Source organism: Spea bombifrons, chromosome 4 (genome assembly GCF_027358695.1).
Source record: "Spea bombifrons isolate aSpeBom1 chromosome 4, aSpeBom1.2.pri, whole genome shotgun sequence".
NCBI classification, from domain to species: domain Eukaryota; kingdom Metazoa; phylum Chordata; class Amphibia; order Anura; family Pelobatidae; genus Spea; species Spea bombifrons.
Genome location: NC_071090.1, coordinates 35,762,951 through 35,787,143, shown reverse-complemented (window position 1 = coordinate 35,787,143; position 24,193 = coordinate 35,762,951). Strand labels below are relative to the sequence as shown.

The 24,193-nt window shown below is 40.0% G+C and overlaps 1 protein-coding gene across 1 annotated transcript; it reads left to right on the top strand.

The window, feature by feature from the left end:
• The first annotated feature begins 5,359 nt into the window (after positions 1 to 5,359).
• F12 (coagulation factor XII) lies at positions 5,360 to 18,650 on the top strand. The gene is made up of 14 exons (XM_053461880.1): positions 5,360 to 5,525; positions 6,006 to 6,039; positions 6,174 to 6,273; positions 6,883 to 6,953; positions 7,950 to 8,060; positions 8,869 to 9,000; positions 9,080 to 9,184; positions 9,537 to 9,711; positions 9,921 to 10,018; positions 10,470 to 10,776; positions 11,978 to 12,114; positions 12,719 to 12,853; positions 12,951 to 13,099; positions 18,060 to 18,650. The coding sequence occupies exons 1-14, from the start codon at positions 5,466 to 5,468 to the stop codon at positions 18,213 to 18,215; spliced, it is 1,770 nt and encodes a 589-aa protein (XP_053317855.1). The 5' UTR covers positions 5,360 to 5,465; the 3' UTR covers positions 18,216 to 18,650.
• The last annotated feature ends 5,543 nt before the right edge of the window (positions 18,651 to 24,193 follow it).

Genomic DNA, 24,193 nt, shown 5'->3' with positions numbered 1-24,193 from the left:
CGCAGCCAATCACGAGCCCGCCGCGCCCCCGGACTCGCATCTCATTGGCTATAGTTTTCAATCAGCACCCTTTCTTTTGGCCGTATCTACAACTCGTATTATCGTGTGCACCGTTGAGGGTTAGAGATCTGATTGGGGAAGAGTTTAGATAGGCGGGACTTAGATCTTTATCTGGAAGCTAATTGGACGTTCGGAATGCCATTTCTCACAGCTCTTATCTGTTTGCGGAACCGCCGAGTGAGGCATCCTTTTGATATACGATACTGAAGCGAAGGGGAAAGTAATTTGGGCTGATAACGTCACGTAAGAGCTGCTATTTGCCGAGCTGTCATTGTGCTGGTGGCGTAATAACTCAACAATAGTATATGAGCGTTACATTAACGGCAGCAATCCGTGTAAAACACAATTAGTGGTGCAGTCTAGTTGTGGTGTATTACATGCCTAAGTGTGATAAGTGGGAGGAGTGGAATCATACAATAACATTCACGTGGACATAAAAATACTTCGCATCATCACGATATCCTATGATATCAGATTCCTTTCTGGAGAATATTCCTTCAGAACACCAAATGATATAGATTGTGTGAATATCATCCTATATCAGGCAATGTATTTAAAGACATAGGAGGAATTGTGTTTAATTGCAAAATAAACTAGGAAAAAAATAATTGTTTTAATGAAATACATTTTACAGTCCAAAATATGCAACAATTTTTAAATGTAGAAAGAATATATGATTATTAGAAGCCAATGGAAGAGAACAGCAGTTTACTGTTCTTACGATTTGCGCCACTTCTTGCTGTTATTCCGCCCCTTTTGGTGGAAGCGTAAGAAGGAGTCGTAAGCAGAATGGTGGAGGGTCCAGGTAAAGGGACGTAATCCTGCCACTGAATTCAACTTTACAGAAATAAAATAGTCTGCTAATCTTTAATTATATCAATAACCGATTGAAAAAAAAATTGAAAAAAAACAATTGCGAAATCAGAAACAAGTGCTGAATAATTCTGATTAACCAAGGTAAGTCGCAGATACTCTTTTAAACACAGGTAAAGAGTAAGGTCCAAGGCACCCAGTAGATGACTCAAAGATGGATATGTAGACCATGATGCTAAATGTTTGTCGGATTGAAATCTTTCCTGACCTGGTCCCTGATCCCGTTACACGTTGAGGAAGAGACAGCATATCCATGGGAACATTCAGGTGTTGCTCGCACTCTTTGTATGGTACCTTTTTCCAAGAAGAGCGGCAGCTCTCTAGATAGGTGTTATGCCCCAGATGGGTAGGTCTCCACCTGAATCAACTGATGGTTTTCACCTCAAACACAAAGCTGAATAAAATATCCTGGAGATGTTATTAACACAGGGCACTTCTCAGACAGATGGCTTTCCATGTCACAAAGAATTTCCCACAAGCTGTCAACATTACCTGACCTGGTCCAAATGTGGAGGATTTGCGAAAAAGCCTATGTGCATATTGGTACAGGGCACCATGTGGTTGTGGGGATGCATACTTTAGGGAAAGGTTAGTGAGTTGGTGTAAAGGTCAAAAGTAAAAGCTTCATAATAGATAGAATAATAAAATATATGTTTATAAGAAGTTTCTGGTTTGCGCACGCACTGCCCATGCTTTTTTGCCCACCCAGGTCAGGAGGCATAGCTCACATGGCGCTAGTGGCGGGAAAATAAGGTATAAATAGATGCTTTTTTTGAGGCGCCAATGCAGTGCCCATGGCCACCTACTAGAATTCTGTACAGAAAAGCCGTGGGTGGCACCAGGGAAGAGCTGCTGAACAGGCTTTGTGATCGTGTGACAGGAAGAATGAGAAGCTGCTTGGATCTTATTCATTGCTATTGCTGTCCAGATTGTGAGATGGATGAAGTGATGGCGGAGGAGCTGAGAAAACTGCTGTCTGTGGAGTTATCGTGTGAAGAGAATGAAGTTGTGAATAAAAATCCTTGCATCATTAGAAGATAAGGACATCATGACGGTGATGTTAGAAGAAAGAAACAGACTTGGAAGAAAACCTAGGAAGATGGCTTCAAGCCAGAAGAGGCCAATTTCTTGGCCACCAAGAGGAAAAGGACAAACAAGAAGAAGAGGCATCCCCAGCAGATGGACCAAGGGTGCTATCAGCGTAGAAGGTTAGGTAATGGATACCCAAAGCAGGAACAATACGTATTCTGATAAGGAGGACACGGGTCAGGGCAGACAGCGACACTCTCGTAAACGGTATAACAGGCACGGATTAGGACAGGCGGTGACAATCTCGTAAACGATATAACAGGCATGGGTCAGGACAGACAGCAACAATCTCGTATACGGTAAAACAGGCACGGGTTATGGCAGGCGACAAACATTCAAAGTCAGAAGACTGTCCAGGAGTCAAAATACCAGAGACAGGCATTAATGGAGCGGTACAGGAACAGGATATGGGTAAAAGGGACAGGAGGACAGCAGGACACAACCATAGGGGAGCTGGTATAACCAAGCAATGAGTGTTGTGTTTGGTGCATTTTTATGGTGCATTTTTATAGCGATTTGGCGCAAACGGATGACATTTTGCGCGGCCTTGCGCCTTTTCTCCTCTCTGTAGAGGGAGTAGGTGTACATGCTTTATTCCGTGCAGTAGGCGTAAGGCGCGGCGGTGGTCGCGGCAGGTGCAGGTGGTCGGTACGGGCAGTGCCAAGTTCTGAGCAGCAGTAGAAGGCAACTCAAAAGGAGACATCCCAAGTACAAGGCAGAGCTGGTTCAACATCAGTCTGCAATTAAAGCAGAGAATCTGCATATGCACAGGTGGAGAGCGTGCGCATTCACATGCTCCCAATGCATTCCTCCCTAGCTTCTGGGTACACGATTAAACCCAGCCATGACCCATCTGTGCTACTGGCAAGCTTTCTTTCAAGGGCAGACTAATGTGATCATGGAAAGAAGAGCCAAGTAGTTTGCTCTGCAGGTAGGCATATGAGCCCCCCTCCAGTGTCTAGAGTATGTGTGGTGGAGGATACATGATAAATCAGGTAGAAACAAGCTGAAGAGTCCATCACTCTCCTCTTCTCCTTCTGCCATAGAACATCATACATATGTCTGTGGGGAAAGGAGGGGGAATCTGGAGGGAACTTGCAGAAGTTGCATGTTTGAGCAGAGGCAGCAGCAGTCGGGAGCTGTTGTGCTGCTCTGTTTCAGGAAGGGGAGATACAGGAGCTCTATGCCCCATCCCATTATATCAAAATCCCAGTGTGTCAATGCACAGACTGCAAGCTAATTCTCCAATGATCACAGAGGGTCCTGAGTCAGAAGTATGGAAGCCAAATCCTAGCATGATTAATGGTACAGAGGACAGGTAAATCACTGTGGTGATTATTTTACATTTGATTACTCACTATATACAGCAGTGTGCAGTACACTATCACATAATATTGTGATCATATTCCCTACTCTTGCATTTAGAGTTTAGAGTCTATATACCGTATTCCATGTGTAGTATCTGATCTCTTGTTATTCTGATTGGTTCCCATCTGTTACATTTAGATATTTATTGTCCCTTATGTACTGCTTACAAACCCTTCTCTATATCTCCTGATTATAAGCTATGGCTTTGCCTTAAACTAACTAGCTGTTATCAAGATTGCATGGGTTTGGTAAACATTTGGATTTATGAACCCAAAGCTTATCTGGCTTTGAGTGTTTTTCATAATTGTCATAATAAACAGTTGGCATGTTCTTTCCAAAGAAAAAGTAAAAAAATAAATAACTTGAAGTGCTGATAAGATCTTTGCAGGGTTCCTTATTTCATACCTGTGCCAAGAAAAGTCTTCTTTATGACAACATTGTCCCTAATAATAAACAGGCATTTAGAAAAGCCAGATCTTAGTTTAAAACCTTCCTTAATCACCATAGGAAAAGAAAATGAGGTAGTTTAGTAGCATTGGCGATTTCGCGCTGAGGTTAAGTTAGGTACAAGTAAAGTTCTACAATGTACGCCGTGGAAGTCAATATTTTAATAGCTTTGTACTGTGATGCTCACCTTAACAATACTTACAGTGTATAAAAAGTGTTGGGGATTCTTCATCCCATACTTAATACAACTGCAATACAACAAATGTACAACAAATACAGCTTGCCCCAGAAATAATCGCGATGGAAAACATAGTCTTCATAAATGTAAAATCAAAATACAGTAACAAAAAAAAAACAACCCAACAAATACAAAAGAAAAAAGTCAAATAATAAGTTCATTAACATGCACTTGGACAAATACTTCATTAATAAGTATCAAAATCCCGATGATTGACATGCTGTCTATTGGAAGCCATCTTTAAATTTTGGTGTTTCTATATGCGACATCACTGTCTGTTAAGATACCCAAGTTATCTATACAGTCAGGATATTATTTAAAAAATACAGATAAGGTCATATGATGCCCAAATTATTTTGCGTAATACAGAGCATACCTATTAGGCAATATTTGAGAGCAAGGCGTAATTATACAAACATATCAGATTTTTTTTAAAAACACAGACAGCCTGAGAGTGTATGTCATACATACTGTACAAAGATATTGAATGTTCTGACAATAGCATATCTTGTATAGTTACAGATCATGAACCGTTCCTGGCCCGCTCTATTGTCAGATCCATATCTAAAGGAATAGCTAATGTCCGGTCTCCTATACGTAGGATCACCTATCATAGATGAAACAATCTATGTGATTTAGTTCTTTAATATGCATTCAGTGTTTATGGAGGTTTCTTTATAAAAAGTCAACTTTATCACCGGTCCTAGAATGCTAGGAGAGAAGCTGGACATTTATCACCAAACCTAGTTACTGAAACGTACTGGAAGGTGCACACCAAAACAGACAAGACTACTTAAAAACAACTTTAGTTTTACTTTATCTGAAATCACTTTTAATATGTAGTTTTTGAAAAATCTTTTTTCAAACAGAACTTTACAATTGGATTTTATATAATGTATGGTGTTTTTAGAGGTTGTAGAGGATTGAGGATATATTAGGAGACTTAGAGTGATGATATAGAATACAGATGAATTTACTGTTCATACATAACATTGTATATATGTGTCTGTATATAAATGGGTCCTGCACCAAAGCTTTCATTTTGTTTTGAACATTGATTTGTTAATATGATCTTTTTTTTTTTTTTTTTTTTTTACTATAAATATATGTCCATACATCAGTTGGGAAGCGGTGATGACGTGAGGTTAATGCACTGCAGATAGTTAATCATAAATTGCTACTACAAACTGGAACCCTAAACCAGGAGCTGATCAATATGCCTGGCTACTCCAATGGCTCTGGGGTAGCTCTGCCCTTCGCCCTCAGAGGAGTTGCACTGTATGGCAGAGGTAAAGGGTGAATGCCCTTTTTGCCCACGTACAACCCAGTCCCTCTCCCACTTATAACCTTTGTCTTTATGAGTTTGCTTTAATCGCCTCCTGTGGACATCATGAATCTCTTCTCTCTGCTTATCCTGCTTGTTATCCTGGTTGTTACACAGGCCAAACACGTGAGTGCAAACAGTCTGGGGTTTATTAAATTTCCTCTAAAAAAAACAACCCAAAATTAGATAAGAACGGTATTTTTTAGATTTTAAAGTAATTTTTTGATATGGTATGAATAACACCGAGAAGGAGATTACACAGAAGTTACAGGCAAGACTTATTGAACTGTGTTTAACCATGTGAGTAATGAGCAATCGATACCAAAGTGCGGTGTAGTTTTCCACTGTATTATATGTTCTTAAACAGTTTGCCGTAGATTTGTGTATTGTAGACAGTCGCCAGCAGAAAACCACTTACCAAGCACGACGCTGAGTGTTTTACCAAAGAAGAAATTCAAATTGATTTATTCTTGCTTTTGTCCTGGCCTGTTTGCAAATAATATTCTGCCATCTCACTGGAACAAAAAGCAACAGTGTTTCGATATTTGCTTTGAGTGTTTACTTTAAACTTTAAATGGGACATTCTATGTTTTATTTACCATACAGAAACCCAAAGAAAAGAAACATGAGTCCGCACTTGGTGAGACATAACATTATTTGACAATATACACAGTCCTCTGTGTCTTAGTATATCAGTGTCTAGTGTACCAACTCATAATTCAGGTTGTTCTATAACGGAGAATCTATAACTGAGAATCCATTGTCCACACACAGTTCTAACAGAGAGTGGGGAGCTGTGTCACTTTCCATTCATTTATGGCCGTATGGTATACAGATCTTGTATCAGAAGAGGGAAGCATGGACCTAAACCATGGTAAGGCTGCATGTTGAACACTACATAGGTTATGTACACAAAATGTTTCCCTTCCTCTTTCATCTCTCTCTTAATCTTTTTCCCCTTTGTCTCCTTTTCCCTCAATTTTTTCTCTTCCTCTTCACTCTTCCTTCTTTTTTCCCCAGCTTTTCTTTTTCTCTGTCTTTCTTCTTTTCTCTCACTCCTCTCTCTCTCTTCCTGTTTCTTCCATTTTCTTTTATCTCTCTCTTTTTTCTCTTATCTTTATTTTCTCTTTGATCTTTCTTTTCTCCTATTACTTCTGTCTCTTTTTTCTCTCTATGTATGTGTTGATTCTCCATTCAAACACAACATTGTCCAACAGACCTCGGCCTCCCTGCAGGAAACATAATCAGTGAACTCCTCTCCTTTGGGTAACATGATTCTGACATCTTTAGAAGGGGATAGGCAGGGGCGTAACTAGAAATCAAAAGGCCCCCGGGCAATTTTCACATTAAACCAATTAAATAAAAGTCATATACTGGTATTAGCATTAGGAATTAGTTTTGGACTTTTATTGGCAGGATAGGCTATATTATACCATCTCTGTATATCATTGTTCTATGCCCTTTTGACAACTATTTTTCTTAGGTGCTCTCTCACTCGGAATTATGATCTAGACCAACGTTGGTCATATTGTATTGAGAAGCACAAAGTGACAGGTACCAAGAGACATTTTTTGTCAAATTTCTCATTGTTAATGTGCTATATTCGACATGCTTTCCTTGTTTTTAAATGTCTTAAAGTGCACATCAACCAAACGTCTAAATGCATGTAATAGTACATATTATTTAATAAATGTGGGATTTATAGTTTGTCCCATATACCATTACCCAGCTGCTTTTCAACTGTGTGCTTGTGGCTTTCCTACTCAAAGCAGGGCCATTCATCAACAGACTACAGGAGTACTTGGATGTCTGTGTCTCTACAGTGCCCTGTGTAGCTGGAAGGTGGGCAGTGAAACATACCCCCCTCAAATGAATGACCTTAGTTGCTCAAACACACACTCACTATACCACCATACACTTACACCCCCACACTCACTCTAACACCATACACTAATGCCCACACTCACTTTAACATCATACAATTACATACCCACACTCTCTCTCCCCCACCCTCTCTTTCCCTCTCCCATGCTCCACTAACCCTAGGTTAACCCCTGACACACTTTCACACTATACATTAATAACTAGACACAATATGGTAATACGCCCACACATTCTAACAGCATATACTGACACACACACATGCTAACGACATACACTAACACCATATACATACACAAACTCTCTAACTGCATACACATTCATGCACACACACTCTCCTTCTCTCCCTCAAACAGTTCTCTCTCTCTCTCTCCACCTCATCGCTTTCCCTCTCGCTAAGCTCTCGCCCCTTTCAAAGTCCTCATTCTGCATCAGCTGCCCCTATTTCACAGCCCCAAATCGTCCTATCTCTTTCCCAATCCCACAGCGTTCCCTCCCTCTTACATCATGTGGAGTCCTTTCTTCATGCAGCTCGCATTGTTTATGTGAGCTGCCCTTCGTCTGCTGCAGGGAAGGATAACATGTGTTATGTGTATTGCATGATTTTCTTTGCAACCATAAACCTGGCTTACTTCTTAGATTCTGTCTTTACAAATTCTGTATTCCCAGACCACTGTGAGGATGATGATCCATGTGAACCCAGAGGGGTTTGTGAGAGCAAGTTAAAAGGTTACCATTGTGTATGCAAAGAACCCTATACAGGTCGCCACTGCCTAATAGGTGAGACTTAACAGCTAAAGCGCATCTTACTTGCTTTATTAAATAGAATTGGGTCAATTCACTAAAGGAGTTTTCAGGAAAGTTGAGCATTTCAGCATTATTCTATGCTTTATGAACGGCTCACCCAGGTAAGCGCCTTCCAAGAAGGGCTATGCATTATACAGGGCCAGTTTAACCCTTCCAGCAAGACAAGCTCATCTTGGAACTTTGGATCTGGTGAAGTGTTCAGCTCACCTGTAAACTTGTTCAGAAAATATACCTCTAAGTAAACTTATTACAATGAAAGATGTACAATTATGAATCACCTTCATAATCAAATACAGCATCTGAAACTTAATTTCTATTGGAGCTGAACACCCAAATGTTTCCTAAAAATAATTATTTAATCATCAAAAACTTTAACTCAATCAAAATTTTTGCTGTGAACATAGATGTGGCATGTGTAAAAAAGGCACTAATTGGCTGTTGCCATAGAAACTGCAAAAATGCCTAAAAAAGTTCCTCTGTAGTTTTTATGTGACCTTTAGGGGAAAGAATAAAATCACGGATCTGATTCTGGTGAATTTTTACTTAGCATTCTATAGAGTGCAATGAATGTAATGAAACAGTTTTATAAATGAAGTCCATATGAGAAGCCAAGGGACAAACAATTAATGAGTGGGGTTGATTGTCTAGAGTAAAAGGTACAACATTTTCTTGGGCTAGCCTGCTCGCTCACTCACATCCCAAACAAGTTGTGATGTAGGCCGAGTGTCACACTCCAATCCAAACAATTTTAAAAATACAATTCTTCTTCCTCTTCTTCTAGATAAGTGTTTTGATAAAACACTTCAACAGTACTTTGAGCCTAAAGAGAAATGGCTGAGATACACACCTCCCATCCTAGAGGAATGTACATGTGGTCAGAAGGGGAGCGTTTGTAAGCCAACAAAAGGGAAAGGTAACTGAAAATAGTTTTATGATGCTTCCTTATTGCCTCGTTCATTGCTTGTATTATATTATGCGCTCTGGTTTTGCAGCTTGTGCTATAAACCCATGCCTCAATGGAGGGCACTGCATTCAAGATAAGAGGACCACAGTGTGCGGCTGTGTCCAGGGACATATAGGCCCTCACTGTGAAATACGTAAGTTTTGACATATACTAGGAATCAGTTGCCAAAAGAGCATGCAGATTGTCTGGTTAGAAATACAATTAAATAATAAAAAAAATACTGGGTACTGTCTCACTTGGAAAAAAGAAATGACTTTTAAATATATGTATATGGGAAATAGATATGATGTGATGGAACTGGATAGTACAGTCAAAGAAGCTGGGAAAACCCCCAAATACTGGAATTAGGGTTGCTGGAGAATGTTCATTTGTGAACATGTTTATAGCTAAATGAAGCTTTTGGACACATTATTTCTAGTACTACTGAATGCCCAAACTGTCATGGAAATTATTTTGAGAACGTATGAGGAAATATCTTTTTTCAGGTCCCAGTGAAATATGTTACAGCGGAAATGGAACCAGCTACAGGGGCACTGCCAGTGTAACAGTGACAGGACTATCCTGCTTGCCTTGGGACTCTGATATAATTCATCACGAGGTTTCCCATTACAGTGGCTTTAAAGCAAAGGACTATGGCATTGGACCACATCCATATTGCAGGTGCTTATCAGAATAAATTATATTCTTTAAAGTTTTTCTTCTTACCTCGTATTCATGGTCATTAGTTGCTTGGGAACAGTCTGCTTGGCTTTCACAACTGTGATAGGCACATCTTATGCCAGAAATCGTTTTTATAATGTTACTATAATAACTAGTAGATGTTACTTTAGGGAAACACATTACCTACAGATCGACTCTGTGTGTTGTAGGAATCCTGATGGAGATACACAGCCTTGGTGCTTCATACTAATTGAAGAGAGACTGAGCTGGGAACATTGTCTCATCCCAAAGTGCAATGTGATCACAGGTACAATACACACTGGTAACAGATACAACAAAATGAAATATAAACAAAAAATAAACAAAATGAAAGCTCGAAAACATTGATATATTCGTCTTTAGTGGCAGAACAATAATAGTTGTAGGGACACCTAAAACCACACCCGGAATACCTCCATATGTAGTGTTTTGCAAAGGTTGATGACTTACAGTTATTTTGTCATGTACGAGTATCTATAGTTAGTACGCCAGAAGGGACCGACAGGGGAGAAAGGGAAGTGAGGACTCAAGAGTGTCATCAGAGGCCCGATCTTGCTGCTTCCTAGCCACAAGACAAAACTGGCATGAACACCCTATGAACAGAAGTCTCCTGCTTGTTTGTAGACTGTGTGTATAGAACACCATTTTCTAATTGCATTGTATGGGAAGGACATGGTATATCTCCATGTGAATACTAAGCTTCTGCTGTGTTTTCCCAGCTAGCACTTTACAACCACAGACCAGTAAACCAGAAACCCCTTCTCTAGGACCAACCTCTTCAACCAGCAGATATGATCCCCCACCAAATACAACCGCCAAGATGGACAGAAGCAGAGGCATGCCAACAAGCTGTGAGAAGAAGTTTCAGAAAACTCCTTCCATAACCCCACGCATTGTAGGGGGACTCGTTGCACTTCCTGCATCCCATCCTTATGTAGCAGCTCTGTATATCAGCAGTCACTTCTGTGGTGGGTCACTCATCTCCTCTTGCTGGATTCTAACTGCAGCTCACTGTTTAGAACAACGGTGAGGATCTTCTGTCTATATCTGAGGTATCATGTATATACACTAGAGCCAAATGTGTAAGCCATATGACTTTTATATAGTACTATGTCAACTTGCTATAACTATAACTGGATAGTTCTGTGAGTTGCCAAGTTCAGAAGATGACATTAAGAACGTACAGTCAGTGGCGTTTGAGGAATCAAAATCGATCCAGCCTCATAAGTATTCATGTTGTAGATAATCCATTCCCAAACTCTGTTTATAAAACTCTTCACATTGTGTTGCTTGGCACACCATATTTAATAGCTGCTATAAGATTTGGGCAGATTTGTCAAGGTGATAAATCGGAGAGCTTTCAATAGATTTTGTTTTCATTTTTGAACATAGTGCTGCTTCTTACTCTACTTAGCAGTCGAGCCCTGGGAAGGGGAGTGGGGGCACAATTGCCCACTATGGGCTGCTCAGGATTTAAGACTTTATGCCTTTTTTGTGTTTTAGTACACATAGATGCAATGACATATACACTAACAGGGACTTTGGCAACATATTCATCTATACTGGCCCTTTCTGTTCAGCTTTTATGCGCTCCATTTCCATAAACATATTTTGAGATGGACAGGATAATGTTCATTGAGTGTATTGTCTGCCAAATGTGTTTTTTGGCTTTTTGTCAATGGACCACTTGGATGGGCTGAACAAGCCCAGTCCTCCTCTGCTGTTTAGAAGCTACAAGCAAGTGGAATAATAGAACACTTTTTGAATTTCCTCAGAGCAGTCAGCAAAAGGGAACTTTGAAAAAATAACATCATCAGAAAAGTGAAAGCATTTTAAATTCACATTTTCATTTTGAACGATTAATATTACATAAACCACTACATTTTATCTGAAGTAAATTATAACTTCCATTATCCACGTAAAACAGACAATAAAACAACAGAGACCTCAGGTATTATCACATTCTAAACTATACAATGGAGCACAGCATCCGAGGAAGCTCATTTTAATTTTTAATTTATTGTTATTCGTTATTATACTTAAATCTTCGTTACCCTTTTAGGCTCTTCTCAATGTTTTCCCAGAGTGCTACATATTTAAACCTATTGAATAGTAAACAGTACTGTCCATTACTAAATCACAACTTGGCACACAAATGATTTTTTTCAATATACTTCTCAACATTTCTGAATAGTACATTTAATTGTTTGTAAAAATATTTTTGTAGGCCAAATGTGAAGGAGATCACTGTGGTATTAGGGCAGAGCTTGTTCAACACAACAGACACACGGACAAGGACATTCCAAGTGGAGAGATATATCCTCCATGAGAAGTATGACGAAAATACCTTTCAGCATGATATCGGTAAGAGGCGAGAATTGAAGGTGCTCTTGTTTATGTTAAGTGCTTCTGGTACAAATTTTGGAAGGTGGTTTTATCACCATAGAAATAAACAGAATGTTTCTGCTGATTAGACAATGCCATTGATTGCTATGGTGATAAAACCACTTTGCAACAGAATCACTTAACATATGTAAACCCCAATGTTCAAATGATTAAGCTGCACAGCCATCTTTTCATGTTATTCAGATGTTCTGCTATAGTCAGTATGTAGCCCATTCTTTGTTGCTACAAGCCCAATTTCTCCACCCCACTTGACTCACTCTTACTTCCTTCTCACAGGCAATTATATACTGTAATTATCAAATTATGGTGGGCCATAACCCAGTGAATTCATAAAAAACATTGTATTTGCTTAATCCAATTGCAGTGGTATTAGGTACAAGAACAATTCCAACTGAATGGGCTCACTTCATATTTTTAGGTATAGAACTTAGAATGTTTAATATATTCCTCATATTTGTGCACAAGACCCCATGATAGGTTCTGCCAAGCCCCTTCAGAGACACCTGTGCAAATGATGTTCCGAGTTATACAATTTTCACCATGCGCTTTTCTTCTCTCCAAGCTCTTGTGAGGCTGAAGTCAACAACAGATGCCTGTGCTGAATTCACACAATTTGTGCAACCTATTTGTCTTCCTCAAAATGTGGCTGACAGAGTGAAGCAATGTACAGTGGTCGGGTGGGGCCACCAGTACCATGGTAAGGAGATACCAGAACTAATAGTAAGACTATACAGCAAGTACATTTTGTACTTCCACAATGAAGTGATCATTTCTTCATACATTTCTATCCTCAGGGGCGGATGAATATGCATTGTTCCTTCAGGAAGCCCGTATACCAATAATCCCTAACACACAATGCCAGTCTCCTGATGTTCATGGTAATAAGATGCTGTCGGGGATGATGTGCGCTGGTGTCATGGCAGGAGGGGTCGATGCATGCCAGGTGAGCTCATTGTCATCATGAGACCATAGAGAGGATGCATGGGTTCTTTAAATGCTCTGAGCTAAGGGCTTACTTCAACACATCTGCTAACATGTTTCACCTTTGAGCAACAGATACAATTTATTAGGATATTGGGAGAATATTTTGCGTTTACTTAAATGGTTGATAACTGCAGGATTTTTTTAACTGAGTGTGTGGATAACTGTTACCCGAGTGGGTACGTTTGCATGTGGGAGGTATTCTGATATTTAGCTTGCTCAGTGGCTCCTAGCCACGGTTGGAGTATCCTGTGTGATCAGCAGTGTCATTCTTCTAACTAGAAGGAGATGTTTCTAGTTGCAATAAGAAAATAGGCAGGGTGCAGCTGCATATGAGCTCCTTAGTTTCAGCTGTAAGATATGGTGAGGTCTTCTGTTTTACCTTTTCCCATTTTCCACTGCTTGTCTGTCCTGAAATCTCCCTGTCTGCACAGACAGTCAATCAGAGGAACGTTTATCAGGGCACAGGCAGCGACAATGGTGGTGCTAGCAATTGTGACAAAGATTTATCATGACTGTACATCAGTACATATGTGTTTAATTCATCTGTAAATAAGTGTAAATAGATACACCATTTAGTACTGCAGAATGCCCAGACCTTTGACAGTTAATTCAGGTAAAAATGTTGTCACTCAAAGGTTGTTGCCATGAAAACTTAAAAGGTATCTTAAATGTTTCCATGTTGTTTTTATGTAATTCAACTTTCAGAAAAATAATAATTATAAGAATATATTAACAGATCTGTTATATTGACTTGCTCAACATACTAGTGTGCACAATCAAACAGAAACTAAACTTGCATATCTGGCTAACACTCACTCAACCAAAAACAATCAAAGCAAAATATCTTACTCTATAAAGAGTCCATGGTGAGGGGCTTCTTACATTTTGTACAGAGGTAAAATTAACAAAAGTATATCAGACTGATCCAGTTCATAAAGTCTAGACCTTTGACATGAGGCAAATTATAGGAAAGCCAACAAATCTCACACTTATTGTGACAGAATGAGCTGTCATACAGGGGCCCAAGGTACTCAGGGATGGCTCCAGCCTGACTGCCAAACAGGCAGGAACTCCATTGTGTAAAGTAATCCCATTACCGGATGGCTACCAGGGGGATATTCAGTAGCTAAAGGGGATTAAAGGTTGGGTTGAATACATGTATCTGTTAATTTATGTTAATGAAGTTCTGTGGCTATATCAGTCTATGTTTTACTACAATAAACTGTTCATTCCTGCTGTACTCAGTCCAAGGTAGTTGTGTCTACTTATTGGGTACACATAGCAGGGTTCCAAGGTGCGCATGCTGACTGGTGCTGGAAGTGATTCCGGGGACAACAGGAGTCACACTTATGTTTAAGCACTCGTGTCAGTTTTCTATGATCATAAGGTCAAGGTTTGGACAGACCTTGTTTACTGTTTAACCCCTTAACGACAATTGCCGGTCCTGGCACGACACGGAAAAGCATGTGCTTTACGACAATTGACGTGCCAGGACCGGCACGTCTTTAAACGGGTGCAGAAAGCGATCTACTTTCGCTTTCTGCACCCAAAAAGCGTTGCTGAATGCCTCAACCTCGAGGCATTCAGCAACGTCGCGATTGGCACGAAGGGGCCATCTCTGGCCCCTCCACGGGGCGTCAACATCCGCCATACTTTGTATGGCGGCGGACGCCCGTTTTAAAAGCGTTTAGGAGGCGATCAACGATCGCCTCCTAAACTTAAATGGTGTCGCTGGAATGCCTCGATCAGGAGGCATCCAGCGACACCAAACACTTACCTTTCGATGGGCTGTGACCGCTCCGGAGAGCGGTCACAGCCGCAGCTGCCGGTGATCTTCGCCATCAACCAAGATGGCCGCCGCCCTGCAAGAGAAACAAACAAGTTTTAAAGTTCGCTAGACAGTCTCCAGACCATCTAGAGAACTCTGGCTCCACTTGCAGGTTGAATACAGGTACTGCATTCACCATGCAAGTCAATGGAGCCCAGCTTTCTAATCACAGTGTGATTAGTAAAAATAAATTAAAAAATAAAATTAATAATAATTAGAAAAAAATAGTAAAAAAACAGTAAAATGTAAAAATCATTTCCCACTGATGTCACTATCAGGGGAACCTCCAAGTTGAAAAAAAATGTTAAAAAAAAAATTAAAAAAAGGCAAAAAAAAAAAAAAATATATATATATCAAAAATATATTTTTGTGAGCAAATCCTAAAATTAGCATATTAGCTCAATTCTAATGGAAAGAGTTAAAATACTGGCATATTAAATGCCCGTGGGGTGTCTACTTTTAAAAAAGGTATGATTTGATGGGGTAAATTGAATTGGCCGGGTTCAACAATGTCCCAATTAACACCGGGGGAAGGATGGCCACACATCTAATTTCCAATTAGAAAAATGCACACGTACCAAATGTGGCCTTTTAGTTCCCCCAAAAAATGACAAACCCATGCATGTGGGGTATCACTGCATTCAGGAGATGTTGCTGAACACATTATGGGGTGTCGTGTGACAGCGGCATATACCAGGAGCTGTAAATTCATACATAAAGTAGGTGTGTGTGGGAAAAATACACACACAAAAATACTACTGCAAACTTTGAAAAAATGCTGGTGGTAAAATGTGTGCATGCAAAGAGTTAAAATACCAGCATTTAAAATACCCTGGGGTGTCTAGTTTTCAAAAATATATGGTTTTGTTGGGCACACTGAAATTGCCCGGCTCAAAGATGTACCAAATAGGGCATGGGCAGTGGATCCCCAAATGCCAAAGTTCAACATTGAAAAATGCGCATGCCCCAAATGTGGCCCTTTTGCCCCCAAACAGCCAGGCAAAATCATTCATGTGGGGTATCACTGCGCTCAGGAGATGTTGCTGAACACATATTGGGGTGTTTTGTGATAGTGACATAAACGAGAACATTTTAATTCATACCTGAAATAAAATGTGTGTGACAAAACAAATGCAAAAAAATGACTACCACAAAGTTTGACAAAGACTGGTGGTAGATATGGTGCATGGAAAGAGTTAAAATACTAGCATTTGAAATACCCTGGGGTGTCTAGTTTTCAAAAATATATGGGTTTATTGGGCACACTGAAATGGCCCGGCTCAAAGATGTACCAAATAGGGCATGGGCAGTGGATCCCCAAATGCCAAAGTTCAACATAGAAAAATGTGCATGCCCCAAATGTGGCCCTTTTGCCCCCAAACAGCCAGGCAAAATCATTCATGTGGGGTATCACTGCGCTCAGGAGATGTTGCTGAACACATATTGGGGTGTTTTGTGTTAGTGACATAAACGAGAACATTTTAATTCATACCTGAAATAAAATGTGTGTGGCAAAACAAATGCAAAAAAATGACTACCATAAAGTTTGACATAGGCTGCTGGTAGAATAAGTGCATGGAAAGAGTTAAAATACCAGCATTTGAAATACCCTGGGGTTTCTAGTTTTCAAAAATATATGATTTGATGGGGTAAATTGCATTGGCCGGGTTCAAAGATACCCGAAATGGCACATGGGGGGAAGAATTACCAGATTTGGAAAAAATGGCTTTGAAATAGCAAAACGCTACCTGTACTTATTGCCCCATAATGGGTAGAAAAAAGCAAAAAAACATAAAAACATTGGGTATTTCCAAACTCAGGACAAATAGTAGCATCTATTTAGCAGGTTTTTTCATTACCTTTTATAGATGAGTAAAAGATTTTTCAACTAAAAGTTAGAAACAGTCATTTTTTTCTAAATTTTTCACCATATTTTATACTTTTTTTAATAGTAAATAATATGATACAATCAAAACAATGTCATCTAAAGAAAGCCCTTCTTGTCCTGAAAAAAACAATATCTAATGTGTGTGGGTTCAGTAAACGGGAAAGAAGAAAATTACAGCTAAACACAAGCAGCGCAGAAATGTTAAAAAGGCCATTGTCACTAAGGGTACAAAAAGTAAAATCAGCCTTTGTCACGAAGGGGTTAAACTCTTTGGATTAGTGGTGGGTCCTTAATCTCTTGATATCTCAATGGGAAAAGAGCCTCCTTTTCTAGTCACCTGACCTTTCTTTGAACACCTTCCACTCTACAGAACCCTGGCGAATACAACAATACAATACATGGGAGTTCCATGGAACAACAAAACTAAGAAGAAAAAAATGACAATTTGTCCTTAAACTCGCAGTAATCAAGTACATTTTGAGAGCATTAAGTGACCCCAGAATCCATGCATTAGCACGGGTCATTTTTCTCCTGCTTTTACAGTAGACAGTATTAAATCTAACCCTATGTTTGTAAATGTAAATGTGAGATGCCTTGGCTTGTGGTCTAATTTGTTGTTGTAAACATGACAGTTCCCATACTGAGTAGGGAAATAACGATTATACCCTCCAGCAAAAACCATTAATGCATTATTCAGTTTTCCTTATTCTATGACAACCCCTTAGCTTCCAATAGAGATTTGACAGCTAAACCCCTCAAGCAGTGACCGACTAGGTCAAACTTGCATTTTATTCCACATAAGCACATCACTCACATAGTTTGTAAATAAAGTCATTTGAAAATAATTAAAGAGATATAGGATACAAAGGGTGAGGGGACGTGGAAATGAGGATGTTTAATTGTCAAATTTCAGTAGCATATCATAGAGAAACAAATAATTTATTGCTAGATTTAAAATATAATTCCCACCTAAAGGAAAAAGGTTTAATAATAATATGGCGACGTGGCCCATGGTTGCAATGCTGAACCAAACCACCAGATGAATGAATTGAGAGCGTGCACAAGAATACTCTAAGAACTTATTAGAAAATGTCCTTCAACAAGTGTTTGACCCAACAGTAAATAGCATTACAATTTATGATTGCTAATTTTATTACACATGTATGCCTTGATTACAATGTATCTTGTGTTGTATTTCCGTAGGGAGACTCTGGTGGTCCTCTTGTATGTGAGGTAGATGGAAAAATTGAGTTACATGGTATCGTAAGCTGGGGGTCTGGCTGCGGTGAGGAAAATAAGCCTGGCGTGTACACTGATGTGTCCAGCTACATTGACTGGATTCTAAAAAATCTTAACTGAGATCAGCGGATTTACCAGTTCCAAAGCTGGACGCCGGAAGCTTTCAACAAGAAACTGTGTGCCCTACATTTTTGTGAAATTTGTTGACCAAGTATCATTCAGAAAACAAGACAAGTGTTATTCATTTCATATCATATAATAATACCTTTGATATATATCCATTGTTTTGATGCAATTATTTGGTTAATGAAATTGGACCTTTAAGAGCAGGTATCGTAGGATCACCCGCAAAAAGCAAGCCATACATTTTCCTGCCAAAACATCATGTGTTGCATAAATATATCAAAATACATTATGCTTACATCTGTGTTTATTGTCTAGGTGAGCGGGTTGTTAATGCATTTCACTCAGTGGGACAGAAGGTAAAAATGTTTTTGATCAATGCATTTGCTAGCAATTTGGCTTGAGCAATAAAGGTGATGTTCTTCACATAAAGCGTACCAAATATTAAGCCGTCTATGAATGATAGGTCCTATGAAACGAGAACCTCACTGACCTTTGTTATCACTGGGCACTTTATTACTTATGACATAATCAGTACAATTTAAAAAAACAAAAACTTTTAATACAGATGTTATGTATAAAATTATTTCTGGTACAGTTTGAAAGCTGGTCTTATTGTTATAGCAATCAGTGGCATCAGGTACGTTTCATCAGTTGATATGGTGATAAGACTACTTATTCTCTAATCCCCCTTTCCCCCTTTCTGACCACCACTTCCTATCTTGCTCTCACCTTGCCTCTCACTCATTCCCTTTCCTCCCAACATCCTCGCCTGACCTCAGCTCTCTCACTCTTCAGAAATTCTCAACTGATTTACTCCCTCTGCTCTCTCCCATTTCAAACATGTCATGCCCTAACCGTGCTATGATTTCTAGTTCAAATATTGATGGGTTCTGTTAGAGGGTAAATTAAGCATTTTCTTTTTTGTAAATGATCATTTGATCCCTAAGATTACAACAGAAAATAAGGTCATTACATTTAGTCTGTTGTGCTTCTTTATTATTTACAGCTAACAACATTTTTCTCCGTAATAATTACATATAATTCATATAATGGGAACATTTATCCTGCAGTACATCTGAGCAGGCCCATCTAAAAACACTAATTCAACATAATTTGCATAATTGAGCACTTTTAAGTCAATTACATCTTGATATGCCACACCTTTATTTTTAAAAGATCTTTAAGTTACATTATATTATTAATTATACACATCTGATAAACTAAAAATAAAATACAAGAATAATGAGTCAATTTTTTTGTTAGTGGATGATTTATTTATGAGTTCATCTCATACAGATGAGTGGAATCAATATCAAATGAAACTGTGGCCTAGCTCTATGCATAAAAGCTTGGGTATGAGTATGTTGAGAAAAAAAAGACCTTATGTCGGATATTTTTCCTTTTGTACAGAAAATTTAATTCATTTTGTATCTATATAAATCATACTGAAAAACTGAAGTGAGACTAAAATATTTGAAGTACTAAAATATTCAAATCTATCTCCTTTTTTTTAATATACAACTGTAACAGTACAGATGTTACTAAAATCGCTGCTATACTGATATACACAGGTCACAATTTGTTGGTTACCAGGGTTTGTGGCGTAGTACTGCAGGGTACCCAGCTCCCTATAGCAAACTGGGCAGCTGATCCTTTCAGCCACCCCTTTACATATACTGTATGATATGCACTTATTATTTTAATCAACCCTTCTCTAGAGTGACACATGCTCTTCAACTTGAAAGTCACACTTCAAGAGTGTTTCCAGGGACATACCAGACAAGGTTTAATAATCTACTGGTACACTGCCCTTAAACTTGCTTGCCCCTACACACACGTGTGCAACGCCCATATACAGTACATTGTCCTTACACACACATATGCACACACACTGCCCTTACATACACCTACCCATACACACACACATACACTGCCCTTACACAGACGTATGCACTGCAAATATACATTACACACACATATGCACTACCCATATACACACAAATACACTGCCCATATACCCAAACATAATGGGTCATACTTGCCCTTACAGCACCCCTTTCTCCCAATATTCTACCCACCTTTCTTCCCATCTCTCACCTTTCTCCTCTTCCATCTTCTGTTTTCCATCTTCTGTCTTCCATCCACGAGTTTCACTGCTGCCTGATGAGCAGGGCTGGTTGGGGAAATCACAATTTCACACCTCCCTTGGCATGGTGGCCCTGAAGACCATCCCAGGTGAGACAGCCTCATCCCTCGTCCCCCCTATAGATATGCTACTGTTCTAGGGGCTCTGTGGGGAATCACATTGCTGAGCAACAGCCCAGTGTGCCCATGCATTAAGACGGCACTGAATGTGGCATATTTATATTGTTATTAGGTTACTTACCAATGTGGGCTAAGTATGTTGTTGTTTTACTTAAAGCAGAAGAGCAAAAAAACTTACATAAAGTTTTGCATGGGTGTTCCTTAGTTCCTGTTTTTCCCCAGTGTGATTTATATGCAATACATTCAGTGTTTGCTGAAATTGTGTGTCACCTTTCATAGCAGGACATTACACAGCAGTATAGCCTGAGCTATAGTGCTGTATGTGAAGCAAAAGTAGTCTCGAAAATACAGATGCATTTTGCTGTGTTTGCATCAAGTTTGGGGAAGGAAGTTTGATGGCATTGGTAGCATATATATATATATATATATATATATTTGCATGATTACATCACACAGTGCATCAGGTGCGATGCAATATCTGCCTAATTCTGATCTCCAAAAGCCTTTCAAGTCACAGGAACTAGCTTCTCAAATAGTACAGGATCATGGGCATACCTGGGAGTTGTCATGGTTTGACCATAGCTCTCAGGATTTTTGCCCCAATCTCAGGGTCTCAGGACGAAGGGGCAGATTCCCAGAGTCTGGGGCCGACTCCTTCCTATTTTACCCTGCGGTGATCATATATAAGACTCCCAATGGGTGTGTTTGCTCCCAGTATGCAATGGTTGATATCCCTGCTTCAATGCAGGTGACTCAATTAAGTGTATCTTTAAAAAATAAAAAGTCAAAGTTTTCATGACAACCAGTATTAGAGCCATTTTTGCAACACATTTGTGACATTTGTTAGTTGCTGCATAAAATGTGCATGACAGGCTGTTAAAGGGTTAAAATTTTAAGATTTTCAGCTGAAATTCTGGGCATTCTGCCCAGATCTGACTGAATATCCAATACTGTATAGCAGAGAGAATAGTAGTTGCAGTTTAATTTGATAAATGTAAAATAATGCACTTGGTATGTAAAAATCCCAAGGCAGAATGTAGCGATTGGGAGCACAGTTCTGTTCTGTGCTTTCTCTGGCGTTTTTTTGCACTGTAGTCTCATCGACTACAGTGCAATAAAACATCAGAGAAAGCAATCAAACTCCCCGGGGTCTTGCAGGGCCGGCGGGGGACAGCTACGCAGTACGCATACTCAACTTCCGGTGCTGGCACTTCCGCCGTGGGAAGTGCCGGCAAGGAAGATTGTTAGCGTACATCGCGCAGACGTTCACCGGCTGCGGCGATGCAATCGTTAACAACCTCCGCTGCCGGCACGTCTGCACGATGTGCTTTAACAATCTCCCTTGCCGGGACTCCCCCCGTGGGAATTCCCGGCAAGGGAGATTGTTAAAACACATCGTGCAGATGTGCCGGCAGCGGAGGCTGTTTACGCACATCGCCACTGCCGGTGAACGTCTGCGCGATGCGCTTAGACAACCTCCCGTGCCGGTACTTCCCCCGTGGGAAGTGATGGCAGGGGAGGCTGTCTGAGCGTATCAGAGAGTAGGATGCAGGTCCTCTGCACCGCTGCGGGGGATCTGTATCCTAACCCTGCTACTTGCCCGACGCCCGGGACGTGCGCTAGACCTCGAATATAGGCCGCACCCCCACTTTAAAGACTTGTGTGTTTGTGAGCATGGATGTGTAATTGTGTTTATGAGCATGGATATGTAGTTGAGTGTTAGCACGGATGTGTAATTGTGTGTTTGTAAGCATGAATGTACAGTTGTGTGTGTGTGAGCATGGATGTGTAATTGTGTTTTGTGAGAGCATGGATGTGTAATTGTCTGTGTGTGAGTACAGATGTGTAATTGTGTGTATGAAAATGTATGTGTAAGTGGGGGTGAGATGGAGTCTTAGTGAGTAAGTGTGTGTAATTTGTGTGTTTACATATGTGTGCCAGAGTGTATGTTGAAAGGGGGACGCAAGGGTAAAAGAAAGCACAGACAAGTTGCTTGGGGCCAATGATGGCACAGACCACCTACTGAATTTGGGGGCCCTGGGACAATTTTTGCACCCCATCTCCAGTCTGGTAACAATATGTAGATTAACAAGTAAAAAAGTTCAGAAGCCTCTAGTAGTGATGCTAATATTCTTAAATTAGAGGAGCCTAGGTGTCAGGTTTGAGCAAGGCAGGTTGGGAGTATAGAGCAGGGTGGTCAAACAGGAGGCCAGATTCTGAAGCGAAGTCCGAGAGGCAAAACAGGATTAGGGCAGGTGGCAATGGTGCAACAAAGGGTAACGAGCCGGGTCAGGATAGGAGACAAACACAAAGTCCAGAAAACGATTCCAAAGTCGGGTGCCGGGAAGTCAATCAAGTAGCATAGGCTAAACACAGAAGGGACTGGGTCTGAGCAGAGCACTGATGAAAGTGTGTGCAGGGTTTTTATATTGGTCCACAGGTAGAGCCCCTTCTTCTGGCTCCCAGGTGTTCCTGTCCTCACCTGTGTCCTTACCTGTAGAGCTATGCAATTCCCCTAAGGGATTACCAACCTTTCTCTCTGCCTCCCCTATCTCTGCCAATGAGATAGGGTCCACGGAGGCCAGGACATGCTCCCCCCTGTCCTCAGCACATGGCCTACCCCGTAACGGAACGCGGTGCGTGGCGGATGCCGCAGGCGGCGTGTTAGATTGGCGGTGCGATGCGCAGTGGATGCCGCAGGAGGTTGGCGGGCAGGCAGGCGGTTGCCGGCTTGGTGGACGCCGAAGGTAAAAACTACCAAAAACTAAATTTGCAATAAATAAAACATCAGTTATTTTGTTTTAAACCTCCAATATGTCCCCAATGTTTTCACTTCGCAAATAATAAAAAAGCAATTAGAAAATGTTCACAAACGCAATGTAATTGCAACACATTTAGCATCTAATCAGGACTGTAAAAAAATATGTCTGGAAAAATGGCAGTATGAGAATACCATTAACATAAAGTGAGCTAATATTTGTTTTACAGATTATACCACATTCCTAATGAAATATATAATTTCCAGTAATATATGCTGATTTGAGCAGGGACCTTTTCATTTTTTGTTCCTGTAAACACAAATTGTTATGTGATGCACTACTTGTTATGTACAACACTGCAGGATATGATGGCACTATATAAAATAATAATAATATTCAAACTAAACGTAAATAAGTGACACATAACCAGATAATGCCAGCAGGTGGCATCAAAGTGTAGTGAATACCTTCTGTACTCCCTGCTCTGTACTCCCTGCCTCACGTTGTCACAAAATGGTAGAAAACATTTGTTTTTTGGTTTAAAATTAGGTTAATTCACAAAGGCATGATTAGTCATTCAAGTTATAAAAGTAACTAAACTTGACAAAGTACATTCAAAAAGCAACCTGTATATTCATAGAAAGACAAGTTGCTGTTATGTCTGGTGAAATGAGTTAAATTGCTGCTGAGTTGAAGTAACTCAGCTACAGCTTAGTTAAACTCTGGTATTATTATTATATTTTATTTGTATAGTGCCAACAATTTATGCAGCGCTTCTTACATTACATATATTCAAGACTAGAATTGACAGATTACTCTGCTCTGGTACTTTTATATTGATTGTACTAAGAATCATTCAAATCCATCAGTCAGTGAGGTCAGTTGTCTTGGTCTTGAGTTGGTCTTGAGTTGGGGAGCTCAGTTTAGTGATGTTCTGGGTCAACTTGC

Coding starts and splice junctions, on each gene's coding strand:
- F12 (XM_053461880.1), top strand. CDS start 5,466: ATGAATCTCTTCTCTCTGCTTATCCTGCTTGTTATCCTGGTTGTTACA. Junction 10,019..10,469: donor AAAGTGCAATGTGATCACAG/GTACAATACACA, acceptor GTGTTTTCCCAG/CTAGCACTTTACAACCACAG. Junction 13,100..18,059: donor GAGGGGTCGATGCATGCCAG/GTGAGCTCATTG, acceptor GTATTTCCGTAG/GGAGACTCTGGTGGTCCTCT.